Consider the following 13,856-nt stretch of genomic DNA (forward strand, 5'->3'; position numbering starts at 1 on the left):
ACTGCAGAGTCCAAACCTCCTCTGCCAGTAACGTCACAGTCAGGCCACATTCACACTGTATGTGTAAGCTAAAACCAGGAATGGGTAATAAATCCAGAAGTGGTGACATGCTTCTATTATACTTTTCCTCTGATTGTTCCCCTGCTTTTTTTGGCTTACAAATACTGAGGTAAAATACTGACCAAATACTGAATGTGTGAACGTGGCCTGACACTGCAAAAGGAACTTAATGGCATGTGTTCTCATTGCTGCATCCAAGCCTTACACTACCAATCACAAGGCCAAGTATTAGGGCTCCTACCGCCGTTTGTGAAACGATCAGAGAACGGAACCTAATGGACGTACGGTCTGCGGGTCTCCTGATCCAAACTTGAAAGCCTCATATGTACTCCTGACCATTCACAGATCGGGCTGACAGCATGGCGGTGCCAATGACTCAAATTTTGCTTTCTGACGCTCTAATTCGCAGCTTTGATTCAGTAGCATCAAATGAGTGCAGTGACACTGACCAGATCTAACCAGTTTCAGATCAGTGCTTGCTGGCTGTATAGCAAACTGCAACTGCATGCTTCTTTCCTAGACAATCAGCCACCTCTGTAAGCCTGCAGCAGTAGCCATAGGTCTCATGGGAGACCAGTCATCTTACAATACACTGAACTACTTTGGTATTGTATATAGGCGATCAAGAGATTGCATTTTCAAGTCTCTTAAATGGATTGTCCAGCTTTAGGCTACAAGTCTGCAGTATTCAATTTGCATACATGCGGTCAGGTGCTGACTAGATGTGCATGGCCTTGCTCAATGTAAGTTTATTGAGCGAGGCCGGACACGTCTAGTAAGGATGTTGCCAGAAGTATACTTGCAGTCACATGACCGCAGCTCCCGACACCAGAGAAGTCGCATAGTTCACACGATGTGAGGATTCACAAGTCTGCAGTCATATAGAGTGACAAATAGTGACTGCAGACTTGTAGCCTAAAGCTGTACAACGCCTTTAAAAGGACTAATAGAGTGTAATAGAAAAAAGTGTTTGTATGCATATATACGGTATTCAAGTGCATCTCATAAAATTAGACTATCATCAAAAAATTAATTTATTTCAGTTCTTCCATACAAAAAGTGAAACTCATTTATTACATAGCGTCTTTACAAACAGAGTGATCTATTTCACGTGTTTATTTCTGCTAATGTTGATGATTATGGCTTACAGCCAATGAAAACCCAAAACTCATTATCTCAGTAAATTAGAATACACCAATATACACAAATAGTCCACAAACAAAATAAATTTGGACAGAGAGCCCAAAATTAGCAAATACAACGCAAAAACACTTGGAGTATATTCCAAAAATTTTTTTTATTGAAGTTCAAAAAACATCAAAATGAGTAATAAACCAGAGGCTACTAATGCACACAGAAGGACTAAACACTAGCAAAGTATCTGAAAATAATGCACAAAGCCCATAATTAGATAGTAAAAATTAAGTAAATACCATAAAGGCATAAATACAAATATAACCAAGACTTGCAAGAAATAAAGTGCATAAATTAACACAGATTAGTCATGCCTGAATATTACAAGAGACCCATATATGAATGAAGTGAATTTAATGAATAAATGTGCCAAGTGACAAGAATGTATATGTAAACACCAAAAGTACTAAAGAGATTATATATGCATGAACCTGCACTAATTGTCTGCAAATTAAGTGCTATTTAGTGCATATACACTCACTGGCCACTTTATTAGGTACACCATGCTAGTAAGGGGTTGGACCCCCTTTTGCCTTCAGAACTGCCTCAATTCTTCGTGGCAGAGATTCAACAAGGTACTGGAAGCATTCCTCAGAGATTTTGGACCATATTGACATGATGGCATCACACAGTTGGCGCAGATTTGTCGGCTGCACATCCCTGATGCGAATCTCCCGTTCCACCACATCCCAAAGATGCTCTATTGGATTGAGATCTGGTGACTGAGGAGGCCATTTGAGTACAGTAAACTCATTGTCATGTTCAAGAAACCAATCTGAGATGATTCGAGCTTTATGACATGGCGCATTATCCTGCTGAAAGTAGCCATCAGATGTTGGGTACATTGTGGTCATAAAGGGATGGACATGGTCAGCAACAATACTCAGGTAGGCTGTGGCGTTGCAACGATGCTCAATTGGTACCAAGGGGCCCAAAGAGTGCCCAGAAAAAATTCCCCACACCATGACACCACCACCACCAGCCTGAACCGTTGATACAAGGCAGGATGGATCCATGCTTTCATGTTGTTTACGCCAAATTCTGACCCTACCATCCGAATGTCGCAGCAGAAATCGAGACTCATCAGACCAGGCAACGTTTTTCCAATCTTCTACTGTCCAATTTCGATGAGCTTGTGCAAATTGTAGCCTCAGTTTCCTGTTCTTAGCTGAGAGGAGTGGTACCCAGTGTGGTCTTCTGCTGCTGTAGCCCATCTGCCTCAAAGTTCGACGCACTGTGCGTTCAGAGATGCTCTTCTGCCTACCTTGGTTGTAACGGGTGGCAATTTGAGTCACTGTTGCCTTTCTATCAGCTCGAACCAGTCTGCCCATTCTCCTCTGACCTCTGGCATCAACATGGCATTTCCGGCCACAGAACTGCCGCTCACTGGATTTTTTTTCTTTTTCGGACCATTCTCTGTAAACCCTAGAGATGGTTGTGCGTGAAAATCCCAGTAGATCAGCAGTTTCTGAAATTCTCAGACCAGCCCTTCTGGCACCAACAATCATGCCACGTTCAAAGGCACTCAAATCACCTTTCTTCCCCATACTGATGCTCGGTTTGAACTGCAGGAGATTGTCTTGACCATGTCTACATGCCTAAATGCACTGAGTTGCCGCCATGTGATTGGCTGATTAGAAATTAAGTCTTAACACACAGTTGGACAGGTGTACCTAATAAAGTGGCCAGTGAGTGTATGTAAACATCAAAAGTACTAAAGAAATTTTGTATGCATGGGACTATATTCATTGTCTGCAAACTAAAGTGCTATTTAGTGCATAATGAAAGGAAAAGACCAAGTGGTAAAACAGGGACTCATGAGACTTACTAAAAGGATGTCAGTATAAGAGGCAAAAACCTGCATTCATTGTCTACAAACTAAAGTGCTATTTAGTGCATAATGAAAGAAAAAGACCCAGTAGTCATGGAAAAACAGTCAGGGACTCATGAGACGTACTAAAAGAATCTATAATATAACCGGCTAAGCGTCACTCTGTCCGAAGTCTTTATAGATTGCGCAAGCGCGAGGCGCCTGCACAGTCTGTCTCCAGACAGAATGAGGCAGCGCGGAGAGGAGTATGTATGGCGTCGGAGATGGCGGTACGCATACACACTGCATACCGCTATGTCCGGCGCCATTTTACTGAAGACACACTTGCAGTGTGTCTTCAGCAATATGGTGCCGGACAGCGCTATGGGCATGCGCGTACTCCGGCGCCAGACTCCTCCCCCGGCCTCAGGCAGAACGTGGTGACAGCGCTGGAGCACAGGAAAGAAGGGTGAGTATAACTGTTTTTTTGGGTTTTTTTGTATGTGTGTAGGAGTGAGGGGACCATACATACCAGGATAGGGGAGGTGAGAGGACCATGCATACCAGGATAGGGGGATGAGGGGTACCATGCATACCAGGATAGGGGGATGAGGGGTACCATGCATACCAGGATAGGGGGATGAGGGGTACCATGCATACCAGGATAGGGGGATGAGGGGACCATGCATACCAGGATAGGGGGGTGAGGGGACCATGCATACCAGGATAGGGGGGGTGAGAGAACCATGCATACCAGGATTGGGGGATGAGGGAGAACCATGCATACCAGGATTGGGGGATGAGGGAGTACCATGCTTACCAGGATTGGGGGATGAAAGGACCATGCATACCAGGATTGGGGGATGAGGGAGTACCATGCATACCAGGATTGTGGGATGAGGGAGTACCATGCATACCAGGATTGGGGGGGTGAGGGGGCCATGCATACCAGGATAGGGGAGGTGAGAGGACCATGCTTACCAGGATTGGGGGTGAGGGGACCATACATACCAGGATATGGGGTGAGGGGACCATGCATACCAGGATAGGGGGCTGAAAGGACCAAATATACCAGGATAGGGATGAGGGAGTACCATGCATACCAGGATAGGGGGTGAGGGGACCATGCATACCAGGATAGGGGGTGAGGGGACCATGCATATCAGGATAGGGATGAGGGAGTACCATGGATACCAGGATTGGGGGATGAGGGGTACCATGCATACCAGGATTGGGGGATGAGAGGACTATGCATACCAGGATATGGGGTGAGGGGACCATACATACCAGGATATGGGGTGAGGGGGCCATGCATACCAGGATTGGGGGTGGGGGGACCATGCATACGAGGATAGGGGGTGCGGGGACCATGCATACCAGGATAGGGATGAGGGAGTACCATGTATACCAGGATTCAGGGGTGAGGGGACCATGCATACCAGGATTGGGGAGGTGAGGGTACCATGCATACCAGGATATTAATGAGGGGTGCTATGCATACCAGGATAGGAGGGTGGCAGCACATACCAGGATGGGAGACCATATACCAATTAAAATGCTCGCCCCCGGGGCGTAGAACGGGTTCATAGCTAGCATCAATATAAGAGGCAAAAATATGCAAAGTAATCTTACAAGAAGCCAGTGGAAGTCCAGCCGCCCCAACGCACGTTTCGTGTCTCACTTCATCAGGAGGCATGTCACATCTTGTTTACCACTTGGTCTTTTCCTTTCATTATGCACTAAATAGCACTTTAGTTTGCAGACAATGAATATAGTCCCATGCATACAAAATTTCTTTAGTACTTTTGATGTTTACATATATGCACTAAATAGCACTTTAGTTTGCAGAAAATGAATGCAGGTTGATGCATATATAATCTCTTTAGTACTTTTGGTGTTTACATATACATTCTTGTCACTTGGCACATTTATTCATTAAATTCACTTCATTCATATATGGGTCTCTTGTAACATTCAGGCATGACTAATCTGTGTTAATTTATGCACTTCATTTTTTGCAAGTCTTGGTTATATTTGTATTTATGCCTTTATGGTATTTACTTAATTTTTACTATCTAATTATGGGCTTTGTGCATTATTTTCAGATACTTTGCTAGTGTTTAGTCCTTCTGTGTGCATTAGTAGCCTCTGGTTTTTTAATCATTTTGATGTTTTTTGAACTTCAATAAAAAATATTTTTTTGGATTATACTCCCAAGTGCTTTTGCGTTGTATTTACTTTATAACACCAGCTTGGAAAAATGATTTTAAAATCTGAAATGTTGGCCTGCGGAAATATATGTTCAGTAAATGCACTCAATACTTGGTCGGGGCTCCTTTGGCATCAATTACTGCATCAATGCAGCGTGGCATGGAGGCGATCAGCCTGCGGCACTGCTGAGGTGTTATGGAAGCCCAGGTTGCTTTGATAGCAGCCTTCACCTGATCTGCTTTGTTGGGTCTGGTGTCTATCATCTACCTCTTGACAATACTCCATAGATTCTCTATGGGGTTAAGGTAAGGCAAGTTTTCTGGCCAGTCAAGCACAGTGATACTGCTGTTTGTAAACCAGGTATTGGTACTTTTGGCAGTGTGGACAGGTGCAAAGTCCTGCTGGAGAATGAAATTCCCATTTCCAAAAAGCTTGTCGGCAGAGGGAAGCATGAAGTGCTCTAAAATTTCCTGGTAGGTGGCTGTGCTGACTTTGGTCTTGATAAAGCAAAGTGGACCTACACCAGCAGATGACATGGCTCCCAAAACCATCATTGATTGTGGATACTTCACAATAGACCTTGGAAATCAAGGACCCAGAGTCTGGAGAAAGAGTGGAGAGGCATACAATCCAAGCTGCTTGAGGTCTAGTGTGAAGTTTCCACAGTCAGTGATGGTTTGGGGAGCCATGTCATCTGCTGGTGTAGGTCCTCAGCAGGTGAAATAAGTATTAAACCCGTCACCAATTTTCCAAGTAAATATACAGTAAAATTACAACATATTTGGTATTGCCATTATTAAAATATCAAACTATTTATCCCAAACGATGAATGCCAAAATAAAAATTGAAATTGTCACTGTATTTTTCCCAAAAAAATGCAATAAAAAAATTATCAAAACTTTCTATGTACCCCAAAATAGTGTTGATAAAGCGGTCAGCTCAATGTACAAAAAAAAAGCCTTTATGTTAATTTATTGTTGGAAAAATAAAGAAACAGATTTACAAAAATAGCAATATAAAAAAATTTTTTTTAAGCAAAACAGTTTTTTTTTTGTTTTTTTTTTTAATGATAAACTGAATGGAAGTCATTCAAAACTACAACTCATCCTGCGAAAAAATAAACCACCCCTCATACGGCAATGATGACGTGAAAATGAAAAAAGTTATGACTTTTGGAACAAGGCAAGGAAATAATGAAAATACAAGTATAGCATTGCTTGCCCTTAAGGGATTAAAGAGACAACAGGCTTCTACTGCCTCACACAGACACCGCTTTTTTTTTCCAGTATGGTAAACCCATTTTTGGTGTCTCTTAAGTTTTTACCATCTGTCTTTTTTTCACAAGAAAAAATTTTTTAACAATTACTCAGAATTCCCTATGAACTATTCATTTATGACATAATGTGGTAACCGCTATAAATATCTGAATTTCAGCTGCACATTACCTTGAAATCCAAGAATGATTTAACCAAATGTCTTCTAATACTCTTTTATATACAGTACACTGCTCAAAAAAAATAAAGGGAACACTTAAACAACAGAATATAACTCCAAGTAAGTCAAACTTCTATGAAATCAAACTGTCCACTTAGGAAGCAACACTGATTGACAATCAATTTCACATGCTGTTATGCAAATGGAATAGACAAGATGGAAATTATTGGCAATTATCAATACACCCTCAATAAAGGAGTGGTTCTGCAGGTGGGGACCACAGACCACATCATCTCAGTACCAATGCTTTCTGGCTGATGTTTTGGTCACTTTTGAATGTTGGGTGCGCTTTCACACCTGTGGTAGCACGAGACGGACTCTACAACCCACACAAGTGGCTCAGGTAGTGCAGCTCATCCAGGATGGCACATCAATGCGAGCTGTGGCAAGAAGGTTTGCTGTCAGCATAGTGTCCAGAGGCTGGAGGTGCTACTAGGAGACAGGCCAGTACTCCAGGAGACGTGGAGGGGGCCATAGGAGGGCAACAACCCAGCAGCAGGACTGCTACCTCAGCCTTTGTGCAAGGAGGAGCACTGCCGGAGCCCTGCAAAATGACCTCCAGCAGGCCACAAATGTGCATGTGTCTGCACAAACAGAAACCGACTCCATGAGGATGGTCTGAGTGCCCGACGTTCACAGATGGGGGTTGTGCTCACAGCCCAACACCGTGTAGGGCGCTTGGAATTTGCCACAGAACACCAGGATTGGCAAATTCACCACTGGCACCCTGTCCTCTTCACAGATGAAAGCAGGTTCACACTGAGCACATGTGACCGACGTGACAGAATCTGGAGACGCCGTGGAGAGCGATCTGCTGCCTACAACATCCTTTAGCATGACCGGTTTGACAGTTGGTCAGTAATGGTGTGGGGAGGCATTTCTTTGGAGGGCCGCACAGCCCTCCATGTGCTCACCAGAGGTAACCTGACTGCCAGACCCCTTGTGAGACCATATGCTGGTGCGGTTGGCCCTGGGTTCCTCCTAATGCAGGACAATGCCAGACCTCATGTGGCTGGAGTGTGTCAGCAGTTCCTGCAAGATTAAGGCATTGAACCTATGGACTGGCCTGCCCGTTCCCCAGACCTGAATCCGATTGAACACATCTGGGACATCATGTCTCACTCCATCATTAACGTTACGTTGCACAACAGACTGTCCAGGAGTTGGCGGATGCTTTAGTCCAGGTCTGGAAGGAGATCCCTCATGACAACATCCGCCGCCTCATCAGGACCATGCCCAGGTGTCGTAGGGAGGTCAAACAGGCACGTGGAGGCCACACACTACTGAGCATCATTTCGTTGTCGAGGCATTTCCACTGAAGTTGGACCAGCCTGTAATTTGATTTTCCACTTTGATTTTGAGTTTCCTTCCAAATCCAGACCTCCATGGGATATTAATTTTAATTTACATTGATCATTTTTATGTTTTTTTGTTCTCACTGCATGCCATTATGTAATGAATAAAGATTTGCAGCTGCGATATTTCATTCAGTAATAGCTATGATGTGGTATCTTAGTGTTCCCTTTATTTCTCTTTCGCCTCATTGGGGGACACAGAGACCATGGGTGTATGCTGCTGCCACTAGGAGGCTGACACTATGCACAAAAAAAGTTAGCTCCTCCTCCGCAGTGTACACCCCACCGACCGGCAGGAAATTCCCCAGTTTAGCTTAGTGTCAGTAGGAGGTGGACACGGGTCTTTCGTTAGACCCCTATCTACCTCGACGTGCGTCGTTCCTTTTCAGGTTCCGGAATCCGGAGGGATACAGAGTGAAAAGTCACAACTGTACTCCCACAAAGAGACTATGAGTACGGCGTGTACTGCCACCCCGTATCCTCATAGCTCTCCACAGCGGGACCATGAGAGCACGGCTGCGTGCCAGCGATCCAGGTGGTCCTCGCCCTCCGTCTCCCACCCACTCGCCTACCAGAGCCTGTCGGTTGGAAGAGGCGCGGACACAACAGAAGACGGATCGGACAGCGTGGGATATTGAGGTACCTTTATTGAATGCAAACACGGAGGTAAGTATGGGGTCCTCCACATTCTTAGGCGGGCTTCTCAGTGGCTTCTGGTTTCCTCAAGATTCTTCAAAGAGGTTGCTGCGGCATTAATGCAAGGTCTCTGCGCCGCCCGCACCTCTATGGCCGTCGCAGTTAATCCAGGCCCCGGCTTCAGTGTCGGCCTTGCTCTGCGCTTCTCCCCCCCCCCCGCTTTCATTCCTATGTGGGCTTCTCCCGCCCGGCAGACATCAGGCGGCGTTCTTCAGGACGGTTGCCACGGCAGCGCTGCGGGACCGCCCCGCGCTGACAGGCGGCCGCCACTATTAATTTAGGTCCCGGCTTCATTTCGGGCCTACTTCAGCGTCGTGGCCACGCCCCGCCCCTTTCTCCTAAGCGGGCTTCTCTCCCGCCCGTTCTAGGTCCGCCCACCGCCTCTCCTTTGGACCCTAGCCTGTTCTTGGCCAGCGGGCGGTTCCTCCTTCAGCTCGATGGTTAGCTCCGCCCTTCCCCTGAAAGCGCACGTTCCTCCTGCTCCTCTCAGGCGGCAACCATCTTCTCAGCCTGTCAGCCGGACACCGATCTCCCTCAGTCTGTCAGCCGGACACCGCTCTCCTCTGCCCTGCATCTGCAGACAAGTCGTGTAGCATAGCTTCTGGGGACACCGGACCGTTAGTAGCTCTGCAACTGCAGACTGACACCCTCCTTTGCCTTCTGTCCCCCAACCTTCCGGCACTGCTTCAGTTGTTCTCCTTCACTATGTCTAACTCTAAGCCTGATTGTGCCCGTCCTCCGGCTCCCTCTGGCACTCTAGTCAAGTTCTTTGCATGTTCTTCCTGGAAACGATCAGGCTTTTCGGATCGAGTTATTCATACCATGATCCGGGCCAGGAAGCCATCGTCTTCCAAAATGTATTACCGTACTTGGAAAGCCTATTTCACTTGGTGCGAAGCCAACGATATCCCGCCCATGCGTGTCTCGCTCCCTTCTGTCCTGGCGTTTCTTCATCCAGGGCTTGATGCAGGCCTCGCCCTCAGCTCTTTAAAAGGTCAAGTTTCGGCGCTGTCCATTTTATTCCAGAAGACCTTGGCCTCTCGTCACCAGGTCAAAACCTTCCTTCAAGGAGTGGCTCATACGGCTCCTCCGTACCGAGCGCCCGTAGATCCTTGGGATCTTAACCTGGTTCTCGAGGTCCTGCAAGGTCCTCCCTTTGCACCTCTCAGGGAGGTTTCCCTATCTCTCCTTTCATGGAAAGTAGCCTTCCTAGTAGCCATCACCTCCATCCAGCGTGTGTCGGAATTGGCAGCTCTCTCTTGCCGCTCTCCTTTCTTGGTACTCCACCAGGACAAGGTAGTTCTGCGGCCTCCGCCCTCTTTCCTTCCTAAAGTGGTGTCCACTTTCCACCTGAATGAGGATATTGTTCTCCTGTCCTTTTGTCTGGGTCCAACTCACCCTCGGGAGCGCTCCTTAAACAAGCTGGACTTGGGCGATGAAGGTCTACCTAGCTTGGACGACTCCTTTGCGGAAGACAGACTCTCTCTTCATCATTCCAGATGGAGCGCGAAAAGGTCAGCCGGCCTCCAAAGCCACTATTGCTCACTGGGTCAGATCGGCAATTTTGGAGGCCTACCGGGTCAAACATCGAGCGGCCCCTCCGGGAATTAGAGCGCACTCTACCCGGGCAGTGGGGGCCTCCTGGGCGGTACGTCACAGAGCTTCCGCGCTGCAGCTTTGCAAAGCTGCAACCTGGTCATCGGTTCACACGTTTGTGAAATTCTACAAGGTCCACACCTACGCTTCGGCGGACGCCAGCCTAGGTAGAAGGATCCTGCAGGCTGCGGTAGTGAATCCGCTGGCCTGATGGGAGTTTGTTTTTCCCACCCCAGGGACTGCTTTGGGACGTCCCATGGTCTCTGTGTCCCCCAATGAGGTGAAAGAGAAAACAGGATTTTTGGGTTGCTTACCTTAAAATCTTTCTCGGAGCCTTCATTGGGGGACACAGCACCCTCCCATGTTCTACAACTCCTGTTATGTTTGTTGGTTGTTTACAGTTGAGTTGTCTGTTCTGTTTTCAATCTATTCTGTTACTTCTCCTACTGCTTTCTCAATAACTGAGGAATTTCCTGCCGGTCGGTGAGGTGTAAACTGCGGAGGAGGAGCTAACCTTTTTTTGTGCATAGTGTCAGCCTCCTAGTGGCAGCAGCATACACCCATGGTCTCTGTGTCCCCCAATGAAGGCTCCGAGAAACAGATTTTACGGTAAGCAACCCAAAAATCCTGTTTTTTTTGAGGAGTGTATATATAACTACCAGTTAATTGTTCCCATCAATATAATAGAGTGGTATTGGGAATTTTAGTGATGGGGGCACGGTTGAAATCTTATACTCTATTATGTGCCGCCAAGGGCAGACTCAATAGATTGTCATGTGACCTTTTTTATTTCTCACAAAGTTGTACCATTTTTTTCATGTAATGGGAGCACCTATCTATTTTAGGACCCCCCTGATGATGGCTTGCACAAGAAGAAATGTAGATGTCATCAGAGATCTCATTGAGCACAAGGCCGACCCCAAGCTGAAAAATAAGGATGGATGGAACAGTTTTCATATTGCATCTAGAGAAGGTGACCCCGCTGTCATCACTTACCTGCTCGATACCTTTCCTGATATTTGGAATACGGAGAGCAAGATAAAGAGAACACCGCTGCACACAGCAGGTAGCCACCTTTGTAGCAGGCAGAATGTTATATTAAAGGGGTTGTCTCATGAACAAAGTACATTTTAATCAATAGATCTTGGAATAAAAATAAATTCCACAATTGGACGTGTTAAATAAAAATGTTCCTGTGCTGAGATAATCTCTGATCAGGAGCTGTGGTGTGATCAGGCCATGTTCCTGCACGGTCAGACACAGCCATTACACAGTACACAGCAGGGGCACATTTATAAGATTATCCCAGCACAGGAACATTTTATTAACATCAAATTATGGAAATTATTTTTATTCCAAGATCTATTGATTAAATTGTACTTTGTGGGAAAACCCGTTTAAAGGTTTCTAGGTAAGGCCTCTTTCACACATCAGTTTTTTGCCTTCAGGCGCGATCCGGCTTTTTTTTGTAAAACCGGATCCGGCAAAATGCAATGCCGGATCCAGTTTTTCCCCATTGACTTGCATTAGCGCCGGATCGTGCCGGATGGCATTGCGTTTCATCCGTTTTTTGCCGGATCCGGCAACTTGTCTCATTCCGGCGTCTGGAAAAAACGGCTACTGTAACGTTTTTTGTCTCCGGCGAAAAAGCCGGAAGCGCCGGATCCGGCGCTTCCAGCTTTTTGCTACAATGAAAGTCTATGGGCGCCGGAATGCGCCGGATCCAGAAAAAGACGGATCCAGCCACCGGATCCGGTTTTTTTAAGTCTGCGCATGCTCAGATCCAATTGGCCAGCCCCCAGGAACAGATATAACCTGCTAGACGGATCCAGCAAAAAAACGGATCCGTTTCTACAGTTCTCCAAAATTTATGCCGGATCCGTTTTTTCTAAAAATAGCCGGATCCTGCCTGACGGCAAAAAACTGATGTGTGAAAGTAGCCTAAATGTTATAATATCACAACTACATAAAAAGCATACTAAAACTTATCATGTGCATGGTTGTATTTTCCCATACAGCCTCCAAGACTGTGACCTCTAAATCCATTCTACCTACTATACATATTTTTCTTGATTTCACGTGACAGATTTTAAATCCGTAAAAATCTGACAAACAGAAACTAAGAAACTACTGGCATTTTCCATCAGATACTATAATACAGAAATATTCTCACTAGAAACCCTGCTTTTACGGGTGAATAACCCCTAAATATTGTACATCATGGGGTAGCCGGCTGGAGTGCCTACAGGTCCTACGCATAAAGACTCCCCATACTACTATACATCGCTGGGCTGCATCAGACTGGCCCACCAGAAGATCTTCCGATGGACCCTTGCTTCTCCTTCTCACGGCCACTATGTCCCTACCGTGGGTCCCTCCCTGGTCCGGACATCAACAGTATCTGCAACCTAAGGCTGCAGACACTGTAGAATACAATGTTGGAGGAGAAAGCCAAGCGAGAGAACGCGTCATGGTGGTTGTTATTTTGTCAGTTATTACTTGTGTTATCTTCATAATGTGAGTTGTGGAGGACACCACATAAACTGTCAAGTTCTGCATCATATTTTTAATTGACCTTTTAATGTGTGAATATGTTGTTGCCATATGCTGAGACTCAGAACTTATTTATTCTTTTTCTGGTTAGAAGTGTACGAACACTAGTTCTTTTGCGGTGCAAAGTAACATTTTTAAAGGGGCAAATGACTTGGATGGCCTCTACCTCAGAAAGGCCATTGATATTGGATCTGTGAAGGTCCGACACCCAAAACCCCTGCCAGCAGCTACAGTAGCCTCTGGCAGTGGTCGCTTGGAAACTTTTATGGAGCTACCCTGCACAACTTCTCCAATGTGTCATTTTGCATTATCATTAAATGGGTTTTCCAGGCCAGTCCTAATCTTTTCGGCAGCATATAATGCCCAATTCTAACAGTGTATAGTATTGGAATTTGGCTCTGCTTTCCGGTTCCATGGGTCATCACAATTTGCCCACGTGGTCTTATACCAACCAGCTTCTCTCCCTGCTCCTCTCAGTGCTGTAACACTAACATTTCAGGAACCAGGAAGATTGGCTAGTTGGCACATGACCACAAGTTTGCAAATCTCTTGATGACCGATCCAACTGGAAACCAGAGTTGAATACAAGATATAATAAGATACGGTGCCTGACAAAAATTATCCCTGGTCAGATTAAAAAAACCTCTTTAATGATAATCCATTGACTTTGGATAGATGATAGACCATCAGAATCAAGACGTGGCCCAGTGTGTCCCGGCCCAAAACTGCAACTGAGTATGAGGACTGTGACCTAATGATTTCAGGACAGGGATGGATTGATGTACTAGGAATATACACTATGTGTATTCATATTCTAATCCTTATTCTTTTTTTCAGCAATGCATGGATGTTTGGATGTGGTACAGATTCTTCTAGTAAGGTAACAT

At 45.7% G+C, this 13,856-nt stretch overlaps 1 protein-coding gene across 1 annotated transcript in view; it reads left to right on the forward strand.

Annotated features, from left to right (window-relative positions):
* The window catches only part of ANKRD16 (ankyrin repeat domain 16), a 30,916-nt gene that overhangs the window by 2,219 nt on the left and 14,841 nt on the right, over positions 1–13,856 (forward strand). The window contains exons 2-3 of the mRNA XM_073589064.1: positions 11,262–11,482; positions 13,807–13,849. Of these exons, the coding sequence (XP_073445165.1) occupies positions 11,262–11,482; positions 13,807–13,849 (264 nt within the window). The remainder of the gene's footprint in view (positions 1–11,261; positions 11,483–13,806; positions 13,850–13,856) is intronic.

The sequence above is a fragment of the Dendrobates tinctorius genome, unplaced genomic scaffold (genome assembly GCF_039654945.1).
Source record: "Dendrobates tinctorius isolate UK_male_01 unplaced genomic scaffold, ASM3965494v1 ptg000105l, whole genome shotgun sequence".
NCBI classification, from domain to species: Eukaryota; Metazoa; Chordata; class Amphibia; order Anura; family Dendrobatidae; genus Dendrobates; species Dendrobates tinctorius.